We start from the raw sequence: 20,404 nt of genomic DNA on the forward strand, positions 1-20,404 counted from the left end.
TATGGGCTGGGCCACACACGTGCTACAATGGCAATTACAATGGGAAGCAAGGCTGTAAGGCGGAGCGAATCCGAAAAGATTGCCTCGGTTCGGATTGTTCTATGCAACTCGGGAACATGAAGTTGGAATCGCTAGTAATCGCGGATCAGCATGCCGCGATGAATATGTACCCGGGCCCTGTACACACCGCCCGTCACACCCTAGGAATTGGTTTCGCCCGAAGCATCGGACCAATGATCACCCATGACTTCTGTGTCACACTAGTGACACAAAGGCTTTTGGTGGGCTTATTGGCGCATACCACGGTGGGGTCTTTGACTGGGGTGAAGTCGTAACAAGGTAGCCGTAGGGAGACCTGTGGCTGGATTGAATCCTTCGCGATGGAAATGCTTTCTTCCCCCAACCAACACAGGGCTTAGAGAAAGGGACTTAAAGTCCAGGTAGCTCAGCTGGTTAGAGCAAAGGACTGAAAATCCTTGTGTCAGTGGTTCGAATCCACTTCTAAGCGGGCGAAGGGTCCAAAGGGCACGTAGCCAAAGAGTTCCTGTTCATCAATCGGAAAGAAAGACAAACCGAGCACTACGGTGAGACGTGAAAACACCCGATCCCATTCTGACCTCGATATGTGGAATCGTCTTGCGCCATATGTACTGAGATTGTTCGGGAGACATGGTAAAAGACCGGATTGATATTGACATTTATTTTCTATTTTTAGAATTTTCATCTTTCTAACACTAAACAGGAAACCTCACCTAATGTTTACCCTTCTTGTACCTTTTCTTCGCTGGATTTTTGCCCTTCTCGGTAGTTTCGTAGCAGGTTTTTTCGGATGTTTTCTAGGAGCAGAAGGAAGCGCTAAAATGACCACCGGTTGAAATCTCGTACTTTTTGTTGTTCTGATCATAGTTCTCTTCTTCTATCCGGGATATGGTCTATAGTGGGAAATGGTTTCCATGCCAGTGAAAGTGCCAAGGCTTACTACCAGGCATGAGGCAATAGCTCAACGAAAAGGAAGTAGAACGAATGAGTCTTCTAGGCTGCACTTCTGGAAAGGAGAAGGGGCCGTGTGTCTGTGATACCCCGCGACGCAATTCCACATCGAAAATACACTAGGAGCGCCTAGGACAACTAGTTGAACGTGGGTACCCTTACCTTGGTAGACGTTTTTTGATGACAAAGCAGGGATCGACTAAATGGAAAATATCATGGTACGTCGTCCAAGTGAAATAACCTGCTATGGGACTATCCCGATAAGGTATATTCCTCCATCATCTCTTTTTTATCCCAGTCTACACAAATCCACAAGAAAGAGAAAGAATCGGAACTTTTACTTCTATGATTAAAAAGTAGTAATATAGTTCTATTTAGGAAAGCAAAAGTGAGCCAATGTACCAAGTCCTTGAAATTAGCCATGGTAGGCCTATGCTAAGGCAAAAAGGCCAGCATATAACTGAAGCTGCCGTAGGCACATTAACAATTGATGAAGATGAAAGAACATTTCTATGTGATTCCTCTTGACTGAGAATGGAATAAGCTTGATTGACTGATGGCAACGGATTCATCATAAGGATTTGACTCCGAATGTGTCCATAGCTTTCATTTAAGCCCATGAGAAATTGAAGAAGGTGTTGGTGTTGATCATGTTCAATATAGGCTCTGGCAGTATCACAACTACAAGATGGTAGTGTAACAAGTGAAGCGTATTCATCCCAAAGCTTCTTCATATGCGAGAAATACACAGAAATGGTGGAAGAACCCTGTGAATAAAGTGCAATTTCCCGATGAAGAGTGTAGATGCGCGATCCACAAATTTTATCAAATCTTTCCTTCAGATCAGCCCAAACACCAGCAGCCTCTGTACAATATATGATACCGCTGAAAATTTCCTTCGAAACGGAGCTCATGATCCAGGATAAAACGATTGCATTGCATCGTTCCTATTGATGCAATGTAGGATGATTTTCTGCTGGTTTTCGAGAAGATCCAGTGATGAATCCAAGCTTGTTCTTTGCACGCAGTGCAAGCAACATAGCACGACTCCACACTCCATAATTTTCAGTACCGATTAACAGATCAAGCACCAGAGAAACTCCAGGAGTATCCGAAGGATGCAAATAGAGAGGATCATTGAAGCCAATGTTGAGAGGATTCGCTGCCATTAATGAAGACAATCAATTTGCAGAAGCAATCAATGCTCTGATACCATGTTAGAGAATTTTCAACCTGCATCAATACGCCATGGGATTTAGGTCCGATACCATTTATGGCCTTAATAAATCAATCAATTAAACTCAATAAATATGAGGATATTTTTGTCATTTTTATTGTTTTAGAAAATTTAAACAAAGTTTTTTAGATGAAGAAAATTAAGATAAATTTATGTAATGATATGGGGACTTATTTGCAATTTTCCCAAATTAAACTGGCATATATACAAAACAAATTTACGTATTTTTTGTTTGTTATTATTATTATTATGCTATACATATTTATTTATTTGTTTTTATGGTTTTTCTACCCCAAAACCACNCCCTCCTTGGTTCTCAAGCTAAAACAATAAGAAACCAACAGATTTCCCACTTTCCCATTTTGCCCAGATTTTGAACAGTCTCACAATAATTGTTCATAATCCATTGTTTTTCATCATTAATCGATTCATCACCACCCGTTGGATTTGATGACTTATGTTGCCGGCTATCGTTGACACGGTAGCTCCGCAGCCCTGCTCGAACGGTCAGATTTTCTCTGCTCCACAATTCAATTCATTGCGTGTGTTCTACCGGATTTCGATTCAAATGGATCCCCAGAAATATGGGTTTAATTCTCCATCATTGGGGCCGGGAAAGGCCGCGGCTGCCGGCCTCTCCCGTCCACCTCGACTTGCGAAGCTTCGAAAACCTTTTGCTGGCCATCGCCCCAATTTATTCCGACCCATTTTTCAAGGTGGCATGGTGCAAGGTATTCAGGATTCAGGCTTTGAATCTTCACGCATTGATCCGGGTCTTGAGCCGGTTCAACAGAATCTGGGTCGAGGGTCTGTGTTTGTGGCAAAGGATAGTATTCCCAGTAATTCTAGTAGTGACCTGTTTGCTGATGTAGAGAGGAGTATATTGGTGGATGAAATGAGGAGATTGGGAGTTGAAAACAGTGCGGCGGAAAATATGAAAGTGAATATGGGTAGCGGTTCAAGTACTAGCGATTGCGTCAATTTGAGCGATGAAGGTCATGCTTTTCTAGGAGTTGATGAACGTGCGAAAGCTGAACTGCCTGGTGAGATGAGAAGATCGCATATTGGAAATGAACACTTCAGTAACCTACATGGTCAGAATGTCGTAGGGGAGCTTCATGATAAGATGAAGAATATGAATATTAAAGAATATGGGAACGTTTGTTCCAAGCATTTTACTTTTGGAAGAGATAATTATGATGGGTCTTTTATTGTGAGCTTCGATTCTATGCTTCCGAACAAAATGAAAAATTTGAACCTCAAGTGTTCTTCAAGTACTTCGCTGGATGATGGCGTTATTTCTGGTGACAAGAGTAAAATTGTTCTCGGGGCCGGTGGAAATATTAATGAGCCTGATCGCTGGAATATTGCTGCTGAAGTAGGAAGCAGTCATGAGGGCATTAAAACAGAAGTGGCTTCTGTGACAAAACCTATGCATGGCATGCAGACTGAGAATTTGACTGATGGAAATTTGTACAATTATTCGGGGTCTATGAATTCGGGATTTACTTTTCGGGCCGGGATACAAAGCCAAAATAGTGAAATTCACATGAGAAACAGTCACAATACTTCAACATCCTCGCTATCATTTCCATCCAGTGGGGTTCCTTTCCAACCTGATAGGGATGAAGCTGAGGTGCCTTCTATGGATGAGGTTCACAACGAAGCTGAATTTATTTTTACTAGCGAGCAGGATGGTATGACACAACCTGTGGAATTCAAGACCCCAGAAACAAAAGGACCCTTAGGTTTCGGCTTAAATAGAAAAGTGGAGACAAAGCGAGATTCAGTTAAAGACATTGGTTTGAAAAAAAAGAAGGGGAAGTGGAAGAAACCCGTACATGTTCCATTAAGGTTTGGGGAAGACTTTGTCTTGCCTGGAAAATTCAAAGAAAATGCTGAATCTTCAGAGTCATATTCACCCATGGATGTCTCTCCATACGAAGAAACAGTGGTTGACAGTAGTTTTTCGAGAGAGACTTCTGTGGCATCAGAGGAGTCTTTTCATCTTGATGAAAATTCTTCAAGTGAATCCAACCCAGATTTTTCCACCGATACAGCTGACGAAGGTCTAGTTTCCGCAGCAGAGCGCTTGTGCATAAATAAATGCAATGTAAAGAAAGGACAAGGTGAAGAATCTACAGTTAATGAAGGTATTGGATTTGAAAGTACTGAAGAAGATGCTGTTTCAGGTGCTGAAACGGAAAGCTTCAAGTCTGCTACCGAGGAGTTAGATTACAGTGCTGACTCTTTTGTCACTGCAGGAGGTGCTGAGATCGATTACTGCACGTCTTCTATGAGACAAGATATCGATAGAGGGAGTCAATACGATCACAATACAAATTTGGCAGACATTGGCACTCCTAGCTTCATTTTTGCTGCATCATCTGCAACTCTCTCTGAGACTTCAGCACCAATGCGTGTCCAAAAGAAGAAACATTGGATCAAAGTTGGCCATGACTCACATATCTTCCTTCCAACTGCCAAAGTTTCGCATGATTCTTCTCATCTGCCTCCTTTCCGACTTCGGGAATCTTCATTTTCTTCTCTTGAGCAGGATCAAAAAGGTGATTTTTCTCCTCTTTTAGGCCAAAAAGATGACAAGTCTAAGCAAGTTAAAAAACCAGAGATAAAGCTAGTAAATATATCTACCACAGCTGCAAGCATTGCTGCTCAAGAATCCTGTGAAAAGTGGCGCCTCAGGTGTGTTCTCATTTATTTATATAACTTAATATTTGTGGAATTCTTTTTTTTTTTTTTTTGGTACAGAATGGTGATTATCTTTCAATTTTTTCTCCTCACTGATGGTGATTTGGTTATTTTATGCATCCATTTACCGTTTGCTGCACTTTTTTCTTTTTCCATGCTCATGCTCCTGATATTGTTTCACGTCAGAGGGAATCAAGCCTATGCAAAGGGGGACTTCTCAAAAGCCGAAGAGTACTACACTTATGGATTGAATTGTATTTCTCAAACGGAATCATCTAGAAGCTGCCTTAGGGCTCTAATGTTGTGCTACAGCAATCGTGCTGCAACACGGATGTCACTTGGAAGAGTGAGGGAAGCACTAGAAGATTGTACTAAAGCTACTGCATTAGATCCCAGTTTCCTCAGGGTGCAAGTTCGAGCTGCCAGGTAAGAAGTGTTTTAATTGCTTTGTGTCCCATCCTGCTCCTTGCTTCATTGTGTGGTCCCACCACTGTTATCTCATTTTTTTAAAATATGTTATACTTTACATTTTACAATTTTTTTCAGTCTCACTTTTTCCATGGAAAAGGAAAAGGTTATAGTTAGTGGGGCAAAACTAGAGATTTATTTTTAGCATTTGGAGTCATGGCTTGGGACAACCCCTCCCTGCTATTTTAGGGCCTAACCGCCTAAGTGGAAGAATGCTAGAGAAGATTCTAAATCTACCCTTTGGCGAGTGTTTATTAATCAACTCCCCAGAAAGTACACAAAGAAGAGATACATAGACTTCATTTTAGAGGTGTAGATTCAAAGAGTGATTAACCCTTTTATGCACAGTAAGATTTGGTATTATCCCGATTCTTTGAGATGTGAGGAGAATTATTGTGCTACAAAATATGATTGGGAATTCTGGCTGTCAATTAGAATTCAGATGGAGGGCATGGAAGAATGGTTATATGGCCGTGCAATCCACATTAAAGTTTGTAAGGAGATGAGTGATGGGAGGGTTTGGCGGTTGGAGAGTCCAGGCACTCCTGCATCTCTCTTTTTCTCACTTTGATTGATGATCCAACTGTAAACTCTTTAATTTGGAATCCATCTATTCCTTCAAAGATACAAGTGTTTAATGAAGTTTTATTGCATAATATATTAAATACTCATGATGTATGACAAAGAAAAAACCTCACATGATGATATCCTCGAGCGGTGTGTTTTCGAAAAGACGATGGTGAGTTTGATGATCACATTTTTCTATCATGTAGATTCATGTGTCAATATTCAAGACCCCGAGGTTGCTTTTGGATCGATGATTTGATTTGGAGGAAAATATTTGATTTAAAGAAGAATTCGTTTCAAGTGACACTCATGTTTGATTTATTTGAAATCCATCATAGTTACTGTTGGATTTGCTGAGTTTGATAGATGGTGGATTTGAAATTCTCCTAAATTTTGTATATCTAAACAAGTCAAGGAGTTTGAAATTATTTCAAATCCATCATTCAAATACAACCCAAAAAAATTTGGGGGGAAACCATTTATATGGAATGAAGGTTGAAAATTTCAAAAGAATATGGAAGATTGCAAACTTGCTATAACAATGGAAACATGGGAAAAAATAAACTAATGAATGTAAGGCAAGGTATCTCAATTTTGGGAGAATATGAAATACAAGAGGGCAGCACTTTGGGCAAAGATCTCAAATAATTCCTTTTATTTCTTTATTAACAGGATTACAGCCTGTATTAGCTTAACACTCACTCATTCCAGTATATCCTATTAGGTATTAATTTGTGTATTGTGTGGTATGGATTAAAAGGATGTATTATCCTGCATTTTTACGTCTTACATTTATAAATAAATTTCACTTCTTACAAAAAAAAACTAGAAACTTGACGTAAGTGTTTGTCAGTGCTTTAAATGTTGATAATATTAACTACATGGTTCATCAAATGATTTGTTGCATGGCTATCAACACAACTTGGAAGCTTTGCCAGCGATTAATTTCCCACGATCCTTACTTTAAACACAAGGGTGGGCTTAATAAGGAAAACATTCTTGGTAGGGAAACCTTTCTGTTCCAAAATTTTTTATTAAGTGAAGTAATATTTCTTCATGTCTAGAAGCCTTTCTTCAGTGTCATCTTGAATTATAATTTAACAATAAGACAATGTACAAGGACCTTTATATGCTTTGCCTAGTTTCTAATTTGGGTGAATATGTGTATCACTTGGTCTAAACACTCATCCTTGTTTCTTTAAGAAGATCGAGACATACTTCCTCTGTAATACTGAGATTCCTCTCCTCGATCTAACTTCCACGCCCAGGAAATTACGTAAGGGACCTAGATCTCTGACTTCAAATTTGGAGGCAAAACTTATTTTCAGTCCGGCTATGTTTATATCATCGATTCCCATAAGAATGATATCATCCACATTCCACGTATTCAATTAAAATAGCCATCTTACCACCATTGTTATGTTTTACATACATCTCGTGATCTGATTGTCCTTGCAAGTATATGCTCTTCTTAACTAATCTAGAAGATTTTTCAATCCAAGCTCGTGGCGACTAATTTAACCATAGGGGGATATTTCAACCTACGTACTTTGCCTTCACATCTTTCTTCAAAACCCGATGGACCATCCATAAATACTTCTTCCTCCAGCACGCCGGTGAGAAATGCAATTTTAACATCCAACTGATATAATGACCAATCTAGATTTACAGCCATTTTTGCCTTTGGAGCAAAAATTTCAATATAATCGATTTCATAGGTTTGTGTAAAACCATTGGCGACGAGTCTAGCTTTGAAGCGTTCCAAGTTGTTGAATTTGGTTAGACATTGGATGTTGAGTACATGTCCTAACACATTTTCGAACAGCAGTTGGAAGATCTAAAGGTGTTGAATTTGGTTCAGCAGAAAGTGACTCGGATATATTACTTGGAGTTGAAGATGTTGGTTTGGATCTATTGTTTGATTAGACTTCTGATCATGTGGAAGCATAATGTCTTCTTTGCTTTGAAGTCGTAGTGTTTTTGCATAAACTTGCCTAGTTCGTGTGTTAGTAGTAGTCTCATTAAGAGTTCTAGCATCAACGTCATTGATTGACACTAATTTAGGTTGTCCTCTCCTAGACGTATCTATATCTACATTAATCATAAATCAGACTTTGAAATTATACCAACATCATTTGTGATGTGTTAATTTCCAAATTAGACAACTTTTTCAGAGGAGTGCTGGAAAAGGCTTGAGACTGAAAAAAGGTCACATACAGTGTGGCCCTGAACTCCTAATTGTTATTACCATGCAATCTGATTAGGGTTAGTTAATTACAGCGGAACACGAGTTTAAATTTTCTTTACAATGAGCCCAAAATATATTATTTGAATACTAAAAATTGTATTTCATCTCACATCATAAAATCTGCCCACACATAATCAAAACAACTCATACAACAAATCATATCCTCGGGACATGTCCTGGTATATAGATACATAAACATATATACTGGGAAAGACCACTAAACCTCAANCCATGTATGTCGTGGAGGTATCAGGTCAAATGCCCATCCACTGAGCATATCTCAGAATCAATCGGATCGCTATCAAATCAATGCTCGAGCTGGCACACCGGCCTCAATCAGGGATACTCGTATGATAACGTCGACAAAGCGCTATCAAATCCCAAATCGCACTCAATCATCGGGGTCTCTAATGTCTATGCTTTAAGGGCCACATAATGCCAAACATAGCATCGTGTTCACAAACCCCATAATCAAATACAATCATATCAGGGTATCCAAGGATCATAGCTCAACGTGCATGTCATGTATGTCACATCAACTCAACAAACAAGACATATAGACATGTATTCTCAGTCAAATCAACCAAACATATATCATATGATACAGATACATGTCGTTTGTTACTCGGTCGCAACATACCTCAATTCTTCGTTTCCAGTTGATGTAGCTTGAAGATTTCAGCATAGAAACTCTATCTATATCCATAACACATTCATTTCAATCAATAATTTCATTCAAATTCAACAATATAAGTTTCAAATATCTTTTGAAATCTTTGAAAATTCATATCAATTCGAAATCATAACATAATTTATTTCCGATTTCAAAACTTAGTTTCTTGTCGGTTATTCTACCACATATATGGATCTCAACTTCAAATACATGCTATTCCAGCATTTTAACAAATAAAGGTGCTGAAACCAAAAGAATCTTACCTCAAAAGAAAGTTCTCTACGCGAAGATTTCAAATATATAATTTGTTTCAAGTTCTGATAGCGTATCGAGGTGATTTCGTACGATAGAAATCAAGTTTCTTTCGTTTCTCTCTTTCTCTCGGCTGAAATGAAATGAATTTACACGTACAACAGCTCATTCTTATCACCTCGCCCATTGGCGGTTTCGCGCTCGAGCGGTAACATCTCGCGCTCGAGCGCGAGACGTTCTGTCCCCCGGATGCAATTTGTGCCGCGCTCAGGCGGTAAAATATCGCGCTCGGGCGCGGTGTGTTCTGTCCTCCGCGCACTCATTGTACCAAGCTCGGGCGGTAACATCTCGGGCTCGTGCGCGGGATGTTCTGTCCAACATTCTCGGGTCCAAATTAGCAAAAGTGGTCAATATAAAGTTCGTAGATCTATGTCTTAGCTTTCATTTGCCACCAACCTCACTCAATTTGGATATCGGACGCAAGAATTATGCTCATTCTCCCAAAATGTGTCAATGTAGAGACTAAAATGCACATGTTACACTTCGGGATAATTTTGCCCCTATGTCCAAATTGATTTGGACGAAACTTAAAACATGAAAGTTTTAGTACTATGTATTAGCTTTCCAATGAATTTGGTTTCATTTCATTTGGACTAATACTCAGATAAATAAGCTGAAAACCGTAAAATGTATCACTTTTCTATTGCGGTTCAACACATCATTCAACTACAAATAAATTCCTATTCAAATATGTCATCATCACAAACACATTTCTTACTTTCATTATCAATTATATACATTATACACGTCATCACAGAACCATTTCATGAGTTATCGATAATCACAATATGATTTACGATAATACGATACCAGGCCCTTACATTTCTCCTCCACTTAAAAGATTTCGTCTTCGAAATCTCAAGTGTTCATATATATACATAACATTGAAAAACATAAAATATGTAACCAATTATAGTGCATATCAAAACTAAAATCAGTAAATGGATCAGTATACATGGAATACAATGGAACAGATGGAATCAAGTCAAACAAGTGTGGATATGATTCTCGCATCTTGCTCTTCAATTCCCACGTTGACTCTTCCACACCATGTCGTGTCCATTGTACTCGAACTAGTGGAATCACTTTATTGCGCAATATCTTCTCCTTCCGATCCATAATGCGAACAGGTTGTTCAACGTAGGAAAGTGAAGGATCAAGCTCAACCTCATCAGGTTGCAGTACATGTGATCGATCTGGTTCATACTTCCTCGACATAGACACATGGAACACATCGTGAATGACAGATAAAGCTGGTGGCAATGCCAATCGATAAGCAAGATCTCCAATTTGATCAAAGATCTCGTATGGACCAACATATCGAGGAGATAATGTCCCTCGCATGCCAAATGGAACAGTGCCTCGAAAGGGAGATATTTTCAAAAACACTTCATCATCTTTCTGGAATTCTAAGGGTCGTCTTCGTTTATTCACATAACTCGTTTGACGATCCTGAGCAGCTTTCATTCGCTGTCGAATCAACTGAACCTTATCATTCATTTCCTGTATCATTTCAGGTCCAGTCAGTTGTCTTTCACCAATTTCATCCTAGAATAACGGTGACCTACATCGTCTCTCATATAAGTCTTCAAATGGTGCCACACCAATACTCGTTTGGAAACTATTATTATACGAAAATTCTACCAATGGTAAGGCATCTTGCCATCCCACAGTAAAATCCATCACAACAACACGTAACATGTCTTCTAACGTTTGAATTGTACGCTCAGTCTGGCCATCTGTTTGAGGATGATAAGCAGTACTCATAGCCAAATGCGTACCCATAGCTTCTTGGAAACTACCCCAGAATTTAGACGCAAATCTGGGATCACGATCAGATACAATCGAGACTGGCACACCGTGCAGTCTCACAATATTCTCCATGTATAAACGAGTCATTCTTTTATAAGGATAAGTTCGCTCATACAGAATGAAATGTGCAGATTTCGAAAACTGGTCGATAATAACCCAAATAGCATCACAACCCTTGGGCGAACGAGGTAAATGAATCATAAAGTCCATAGCAATATGTTCCCAATTCCATTTTGGAATTTCGAGACTATGGAGTAATCCTCCTGGTTTCATTCTCTCGGCTTTCACTTGCTGGCAGACAAGGCATTTCGAAATAAATTCAGGAATGTCCTTCTTCATACGTCTTCACCGGCATTGAGGTCTCCTCAATGCCAAATACATTTTTCGGCCTCCAGGGTGAATACTGTATTTGCTACAATGTAATTCACGAAGAAGGACAGATTTCAATTCAGCATTATCAGGAACTACAACCATTAAGTCGTAAAGCATTTGTATCTTTTTGTGTTGGGAAATAACCAAGGAACACACTTTGAAGCATGAAGATATAGTTTATCACAATGATGATTGTGAACAAATACCACACATCTTATAACCTTGGGAGGCAAATCAAAAGCTAAATGAGTCAAAGCAGAAGTTTTTTTAAAACTGTCAAGGGTGTTCTAAAATTCAGAATTCTTGATGCCTTGATGGCATTCGATTAATCAAATAGATAGTAGTGAGAAATTGACTTCCTCCATAAATATTTAGGTACTTTAGTAGTAAACATTAAAGCCCCACCTACTTCAAAAAGGTTTTTATTTTTCTTCTCTCATCTCCCATTTTTGTTGTGGTGTATTTTTAATTTTTTTATAAGAAACAATATTTTATTAATGATATGATAAGAGTTAGTTAGAACAGTGGACTAGTTGTTCACTCGTCGAAAAATTCTTCCCCTAGTACCTGTTAGTTGTCCTAGATCCATAGCGAACAAATCAGTCGTTGACTTGGGCACCACCCAAACCAATTCCAGTTCTTTCAAAGCTCTAGTCCACAAGCCGTTCGTGAATGCACAATGAATTAGCATATGATCGTGCGTTTCCGCTTCATTCCTACACAACACATAGCAATTTAGGGCCACTTTTTTTGCATCATCTCCGAGATCGGTAGCTTACCCAGAATTGTTGTCCACGAAAATTCTTGAATCTTTGTTGGAACCGGAACCTTCCATATAACATGGAAATAAGGAAAAACTGGGAAACAACTATGTGGAAAGAACGACTCAAAGAAAGATTTTACCGAGAAAAGACCAGAAAGAACCCCAATCCACACTCGATAGTCATCTACCCCTTCAACCAACCTAGTCCTATCTAAGAAACCTAATAACTCCGTCAACTGAAAAAGCTCATCATCTCTCACGACCCTTCTAAAATGCAAATCCCATGATTGTGTAGACGACGAATTATCAAAATGAACAAAGTGTGATATAGGCAAATTGTGAACCGTAGAAAGCTGAAATAAGGTCGGAAAAAGTTCTTTGAAGGAGTAATCCCCCACCACCTATCTTCCCAAAATTTAGCCTTGTTATTTCCTCTAACCTTAATCGAAACTAGCGCGAGATGCTCTGTCCTTATTCTTCAATTTTCACCTGTGCGCACTGGGGCGGTCATAAATCACCGTACTAGCACGCCTCGTTTTATTCCAGCTCTTGTTTTTCACTCATTCGCACTGGGACGGTCGAAAACCACCACCCTAGCGCGCTTCATTCTGTCCAGGAGTTCAGCTTTTCACCTTTAACTTCATAATTTTGGCTATTTTCCCTGCAAACCGGCCAACATACATGACAAATGACCATATGCATAAATTATGAACTAAAATGAATGAAATGCAGACTTAAACTCATGAAATAACGGACTAAAAACGACACCATAAAACATGCAATAACGACACCTATCACACTTCTAAACACGTGATTCTTTTTTAAAATTGAATTTTAATCATTGTACAGAAGTATTTAAAAGCATATCATACTTCCGATTGTTTCCTAAGAAGATAAACCCAACTTAGACGAGTATGATCATCAAGAAAAGTGATAAACTATTTGTTCTTAAAAAGGGTTGGTGTTTTAATGGTCTCCATACGTCACTGTGAATGAGAGAGAGGTTTAGATGCATGATATGGTTTGACCGGAAAATAAACGGTCATGTTTAGCAAATTGACAAATATGACGTTGAAAATCTAGTGGATTTTTATTTTTAACAAAGCTGGAAACGAATATTTTCAATATTGAAAGGTACGATGACTTAATCGACATTGTCATAACATGTTATCATTATCATTAGAATTTGAGTATGATTCCACACTAACTATTGAGCTTGCCCATGCCCATGCACATGCACATGCAATTTATTATCTTCCTCAAATTAATAAAGACCATCATCCTCCCTAGTATTGCCAATAGTCTTTCCCGAATTCAGATCCTAAAAGGCACAAGAACAAAGAGAAAATATAGGACAACAATGTAAATCCCGGGTCAATTTGCTGATTGAACGTGGAGAACATTATGAAGCATTAATGAGTTCGACCTCGCAAATGACCTTTTTCCAACGCAATTGACCTTTTTCCAACAATGGCTGAGAGAGAACCATCAGCTACTTCAATTTTTTTATTTCTCGCACAAAGGATTATAAGTCGAGAGCATTTTGGTTGATCCAGTCATATGATGAATGGCCTCCGAATTAATGATCCAATGGCAATAGGGAACTGTTGAAACATTAAAATATAACTAACATGTGATAATTTTGAGAATTGAACCAGCCTATACAGTTGGTGTAATTGTTCCGTAGTGGAGAAATGCTTTTTTTTTTTCTTTTTTTTTTTTAATCATGAAATTGATATAATGGTCAATTCAGTTTACAGCCAGGGAGCGGGTCCTTGGAACTCTACAAAACTAGTCTTGCTGCCAATGGTTTTACCCAAACATTGGAATTGATTACCAAGAAACTTTTTGTCCAGTAGCAAAAAATAATACAATGAACGCTCATTTGCACTCCACGACCATTTCCCACTGTATGTTTCCCTTGAGGCACTGATGTTATCTCCCATGTTTTATTTTTCCCCGAGTCATTCATCTCCTACAAGACAACCTTCTTCCATTCCAGAACCTTTAGAGCTTTCTATATAGTTTTAGGGACATCTACACTATGCATTATGCAACTGTGAGATGAAGCTAGGTTATGACTCAGACAGGTGTTTGTATACTCATGGTTAGACTTTGGGTGTTGAGTACATGTTCTAACACCTTTTAGAAGAGCAATGAAAAAGTTTAATGGTGTTGAAGAATTTGGTTCAACAGAAAATGACTGAGTTATACTCTACCTGGAGTTGAAGAGACTGTGATATTTGGATCTATTTTCAGATCAGACACCTGGTCATGTGGAAGCATAGTGTCTTCTTTACTTTAAAGTTTCTGTGTGCTCTATATTTTTATCCCCTCCATGTCTTATTGCTCAATAATCAACATGGTATCAGAGCAAGGAACAAGAAACTAGTAGTGTGTATTATTATTTTCATTCTTCACTTAATTAGGGTATAATGCAACTGCATTCTTGACTATGGAAGTAATTCCTATGAAATCAAAATCTTTTCATAATATATAAATTTCTAGATATAACAGAATTTGCAACATTTCCTATTTCTCTACAATCTTTATGTTTGTTGCATGTTTTATATTTCACAGCTGTTACCTTGCCCTAGGGGAAGTTGAGAATGCAATTCTTCATTATATGAAGTGTTTGCAAGCAGGGTCTGATGTCTGTGCAGACAGGAAGCTTTTGATTGAAGCCTCTGAGGGTCTTGATAAGGCGCAGGTAATGAAATCAACTAAATTATTGTGATTGAATTCTATTGACATCGGAATGATCGCTTGTTAGAATTTGTATTGAAACCAAGTAATCTTTTACAGTATATAGAAATCATGGGTGTGACGTGTAAAAATTTATGGTTTTTCTAACACTTGGATTATGAATCATTGTATTTTTGTCTCAGAAAGGGCCTACTTTTACTGGAATGCTGTCGCTTTTTATTGTTTTGTATTCACTATTCTTTGGAGAAAATTGTTGACATTTTATTTATCTACATTTATAAAATGGAAGGATTTGCAAAATTTGAAAGGAAACAAATGCATTCAGTTCCATGCTGTAAATCTAATTAGTCTTGATCTTGGATGATGATATTATGACTTATTTTTTACATAGGGTGCTACTATTTCTTTTGAATCCAATCCACGAAATATTTGATCTATGGACAACATCATTGTGGTACATAATGAGGTTGCCTTGATCTGTAACATTTGAAATTTTTGAAAAGAAATATATTCGAACATTTTTCAGCAATGCTCCATAGAGGGGTTGCCATTACATGATCTTTCAATGAATTAAATTATCGATGACCTATCTTTGTTTCACCCCATCTTTTTGTTCATAAAACTTTAGAAACTTTTTGTGCGTTTGCTTTTCCGCAGAACCTAAGTAATGTCATTTCCAATCTTTAGATTTAACATTCAATCTATTCCTTGATACCAGATTAGTGAGTGGGTCTTGTAAATTTGCTAGATTGGTTCAGATGCCAAAGCCAAATTTCTGAATTTTGAAAATACTGAGCGCCATTGACGCAGTGATGGTCGTGATAATTATCAAAGGTTTTGACTGTGTTGTCCTCCTGAAAATAATGAAATAATATAGCTTGAAATCTCTTTTCTTTTTTATTGGCTTTCAGAAAGCTGCTGAATTAATAAAGCAAGCAGCAGAACTTTTGAGACGAAGAACTTGTAGTGATTCAGATTCTGCTATCAGTGTAATTGGAGAGGCTTTGATGATTAGCCCTTACTCGGAAAAATTCCTTCAAATGAAAGTGGATGCTCTTCTTATGGTATGAAATGATAGTATCCAAAAAGGCAATCTGTTGCCTTTAGTGGTTTAAAATTCAAAGATGCACTTCTTGACTATACTCGACCTTTTGGTTTACAATGTCAATTGTACATTGTTCTGTATTTCACTTACAGTTGAGGAAATATGACGAGCTGATTCAGTTATGCGAGAAGACTCTTGGAGCTGTAGAGTCAAACTTTCTGGTGTCTGGTGACAATAGCCAGTCAGGGGATTTTCATGAATCTGACTTGAAGAGGTTTCCTTCTTTTAGAGTCTGGTGCTGCTCACTGATCCTTAAGTCCAACTTCTACTTAGGAAAACTTGAGGAAGCACTTGTTTTTCTAAAGAATCAAGAAGAATCAGTGTTGCCCTTACAACGGTATTTAGCTTGTATAAGATTTTAGAACTGCTCTTTCTCCAATCCACAGCTTTATATTATCCCCTTGACTTGTTCTTTTTACAATCTACCTCTGTAGGAGTGAAGGGAAAACTCTAGAATCTATGAACCCATTAGTTGGTACTATACGTGAACTGTTGTCCCATAAGGTGAGTTTGCTCATTGTTTTAGATCAGTCTCTTTGTTTAACACATCCATCTTGAAAACTTAGCCTTTGAGTGGCAGATAGATCAGTTGATACAGGTTTATACATGGGAATCAAGTTCCTTATGATCGACAATGCATGGACAAGCTTTCTCTGATTACATTTCATGCAAGCCAAAAAATTTTGATGCGGCACACTGTCTTTTCCTGAACTATGTAGGATTTTTAAGATGCACTAGTGAATAATGTATCAATAAGCGAAAAAATCTTATTACAAATACCGAAAGAAAGCAATGTTAATGCTAAGTAAATATTTTTGCTTGCTGATAGCTTGTACATGAATTTAGAGATTAGTTAGTGGCTTGCCGTTCCTAGGTTTGCGGTTTAAATGTTCCCTATATCTACAAAATGCACTGCCTGACTGCCATAAAGTAACCTACTCTTGACTAGGATTTTTTTTATAACATCAATGCGGTATTGAACTTTTCCTTTTAAGTGTTAAAAGAGATACTTAGACCATTTTGTCTCTTTTCTGTATGTCTTTTCAAAATCTTAGAATTTACAGAATTTCAGAAAAGTTACCTTTGAGATACTCTGAAATTGCATTTATGTTACCTTGTTCTACTATTGATTTTAGAAAGAAACCAGGTCTTTATTGGAGTAAGAATCCTAGGTGATACTTTTTAAATGGGTCAGTTGATAAAATGGTGATCTAGTTGTTTGATCTTGTCGATATCTGGCCATGCTTGTGCTAGTTAATTGTTTTTTATTCAGTTGAAAACTTAAGCTTCTTTCATCTGGGCACTTAATATTGATGCTGGCCACATTTGCTAAAATTTATGCTTTGATTCTCCATAATGATGAACCGGATTCCATCTTCCTTTCCTTCATTGCTTCGTTAATAGAAGTATTTTACTTTGTGGTTATGTTTAGTGATTGGTTACCGTATGTCTTTTGATATAGATAAGCGCTTATTTATAATTGTACCAACTGGTAAAAAGTGGAGCATCGATCAAGTTTAAACTTTTCAACTCTCATATTCTAATTATGAACCTGTTGCTACTTAGGCTGCAGGAAATGAAGCATACCAATCAGGAAAGCACACAAATGCTGTTGAGCACTACACTGCTGCTATATCTTGTTCTGTTGAATCGCGCCCTTTTGCAGCAATTTGTTTCTGTAACCGGGCTGCTGCATATCGAGCTATGGGACAAATTATAGATGCCCTGGCAGATTGCAGCCTAGCTATCGCACTTGATGGAAATTATTTTAAGGTGTGGCTCTAAAGCATCATCAGCAAACCTGATTCCTATTACAATGACAACTTTTTTGGAAATGAGAACCTTATGACATGAATATTAATAGCTTTTAGATGTCACACCTTTTATTTTCATAGGAGCCCAACGATTACTTTGTTGAGTTTGATGCGAACTTTTTTATACTGTGCTTGAAGATGCAATTTTTCCTGTATCAAGCATGCTGTTGGTATCTTTAATTTTTTTAAAAAAAATTCTTCCATGTGCATGCAGGCCATCTCCAGACGTGCCATGTTACACGAGATGATCAGAGACTATGGACAAGCTAGTATAGATCTTCAAAAATTTGTATCTCTTCAAACGAATGAGGTAGATAAGAAGACAAATCAATCTGGACCACCTGAAAAAATTAATGAACTGCGGCAGGCTCAACATAAACTTTCTGAAATGGAAGAAGCAGCTAGAAAGGAAATACCCTTAAATATGTATATCATTCTGTAAGTTTCTCTTTTTGTTCATGATAGACTAACTACCTTCCTGTCATAGTTTTATTCTTAGGGCTCATTTGGTTATATTGATAGGATAGTGGATGATTTTTCTAGTGATAGGTAGTATGATCGATAGGACAAGTAATAAAATGATATAATTATTTTGGTGGGTGTTTTCTTCTGTTTTGTTCCTCATCAGTTGGGGAAAGAACATTGAAAGATGATAAGGTGCAAGGGGTTTGTGGCAGTTTAACTCCGGTATAAATTCTTGGATGGAGTATCCCATCATGTATCAGGGATGAAGAGTCGTTCAAATCCAGTGAATATTATGGGGCCTTTAGATTTTGAGTGGGCCTATAATTTTTCTACCAAATAAAGGATGAAACATGATACATAATCTATCCTACTCTTATCCCCACTGGGAAACACGCCCTTAGTGTATCAAACTATTGTTATATCACACCTAACCATGCAAAGTTTGCGACTCCAAACAACAAAGAACTGGCCTCTTATAACTGCAAGAAAAAGTTCAAGGGTATATTTTTAAATCAAACAAATATATCTGAGATCATTCATTTGATCTCTCTATTTATGAAATGAGAAAAAAATTTTTTCCGACTGTAGTGATATTCGGTGCTTTTAATGACAGGGGAGTTGATCCATCTGCTTCTGCTTCAGAAATCAAGAAAGCTTACCGTAAAGCTGCACTAAAATATCATCCTGACAAGGTTTTAATAAAAGTTATTGCTCACGTCTTGTCTACATTCTCTTAAAGTGACAAACAGCAGCATTGATGTGTAAAGTACGTAATATATTTTTTTTGACGTAGGCTTGTCAATCTTTGGCTAGAAATGAAAATCCAGAAGATGGTATCTGGAAGGAAATAGCAGAAGAGGTCCATAAAGATGCAGACAGGCTCTTTAAAATAATTGGAGAAGCATATGCTGTACTATCAGACCCTTCTAAGGTATGCGATTTGTGAAACGTTGGGGCGTCTTTATAGCATGTAATTTTGTGCAAAGTTGCCATTTTGGTTATGTCTGTGCTATTTTCTTGTTGTTTAATTATGTTTTACTTGCTTAGTAATGTATCATATATTGCAGATAATTCATTATTTTTGTTTGTGAATTTCATTTCACGAAGAAAAAGTAACTCCAAAATTCTTCTTGTTCTTGTTCTGTGATTGATGGATGAACCTCTTTCTTCTCCCTTGATATTCTGATATTCATTGCGACACCCTTTTCATCTCTGTTTTTTGGGCCATGTATTTAATGTCAAAGTGTGATATATGCCACTCCACCAAGTACATTAAAGTATCATTCTGTGGATAATATACCTGCATGCACCATTGAAATCTTCGTTTGCGTGTTAATGTCTTGCACATGCAGCGCTCGCGATATGATCTGGAAGAAGAGATGAGAAAGACTCCAAACAGAAGCAATCACATGAATTCCTCAAATATGCATTCTGAATTTCAGAATTATTCATTTGGGAGAAGTAGCAATAGAAGACAATGGCAAGAGGCTTGGAGATCATATGGAAACTCGCCCAGAGGATCTGAAAATTATAGATATAATTGGTACTCATGATGACCATTTCTTGATAAGAATCTAAAATTTCAAACCAAGAATCATATCATAGGCATCATGGAATATCAGTATAGATCATGCTATGTTTTCTCCATTGAAGTTCCAGAAATTTCGACCGAATTATTTCACTGACCCAAAAGTAGATGTTTTGTCCATGAAGGTGATAAACATGAACTGGTCTGCTGCATGTAGCTATACTTGGAGGAACAAACATGTTCTATATTCATACTGCCGGAAGGATTGATGTTGTTTAATATTTGCAAGGAGAAAGAAACGCTATCGATGCAGGCTAGTGGTATGCCAAAGAGTAGTTGGGCGATGCTTTTGATTTTAACTTCATTGGTCATTTATCGGCTAGGTGAGAGTAGCATTGCGTTTTGTCCAAGAAATTTATTTTTACGATTCAAAAATTGTGTTGATGTACATAAATTTCTGAGAATTTTTGCTGATGGAAAGGTTGCTATTGTTTTTTTTTTATATATTGCACTTTACGTTGCTATTATTTTTAAAAATCTCTTTGGGAATCCCTTTTCAACCATTTATGGAGAAGAGTAAGGACGGTTGATTTATATTTAAAAAAGAAACATTCCATGAAATGATGAAACTAATA

At 37.6% G+C, this 20,404-nt stretch overlaps 1 protein-coding gene and 1 non-coding gene across 3 annotated transcripts; both read left to right on the plus strand.

Annotated features, from left to right (window-relative positions):
* The first annotated feature begins 434 nt into the window (after positions 1-434).
* Positions 435-508, plus strand: TRNAF-GAA (transfer RNA phenylalanine (anticodon GAA)). The gene has a single exon. It is a non-coding gene; the product is annotated as a tRNA-Phe (tRNA).
* A 2,028-nt stretch (positions 509-2,536) lies between these two features.
* Positions 2,537-20,270, plus strand: LOC140970583 (uncharacterized). 2 transcript variants are annotated; one of them, XM_073432376.1, is made up of 11 exons: positions 2,537-4,930; positions 5,123-5,362; positions 14,732-14,861; positions 15,769-15,921; positions 16,055-16,299; positions 16,397-16,466; positions 17,529-17,735; positions 17,991-18,214; positions 18,855-18,933; positions 19,035-19,172; positions 19,594-20,270. In XM_073432376.1, exons 1-11 carry the CDS (start codon positions 2,685-2,687, stop codon positions 19,792-19,794), a joined length of 3,933 nt encoding a protein of 1,310 aa, XP_073288477.1. In that variant the 5' UTR covers positions 2,537-2,684; the 3' UTR covers positions 19,795-20,270. The 2 variants fall into 2 exon arrangements, with proteins under 2 accessions (XP_073288477.1, XP_073288478.1); XM_073432377.1 differs by lacking the exon at positions 19,594-20,270 and having other exon boundaries at positions 19,055-19,172.
* Positions 20,271-20,404: the final 134 nt, after the last annotated feature.

The sequence above is a fragment of the Primulina huaijiensis genome, unplaced genomic scaffold (assembly GCF_012295235.1).
Source record: "Primulina huaijiensis isolate GDHJ02 unplaced genomic scaffold, ASM1229523v2 scaffold9501_ERROPOS106556, whole genome shotgun sequence".
NCBI lineage: Eukaryota > Viridiplantae > Streptophyta > Magnoliopsida > Lamiales > Gesneriaceae > Primulina > Primulina huaijiensis.

Excerpts from the sequence above, each read along its gene's own strand:
- LOC140970583 (XM_073432376.1), top strand. The coding sequence starts at position 2,685 with ATGTTGCCGGCTATCGTTGACACGGTAGCTCCGCAGCCCTGCTCGAAC. Across the intron at positions 16,300-16,396 it reads TCAGTGTTGCCCTTACAACG|GAGTGAAGGGAAAACTCTAG; the intron begins GTATTTAGCTTG and ends CTACCTCTGTAG. Across the intron at positions 18,215-18,854 it reads TTAAATATGTATATCATTCT|GGGAGTTGATCCATCTGCTT; the intron begins GTAAGTTTCTCT and ends TTTTAATGACAG.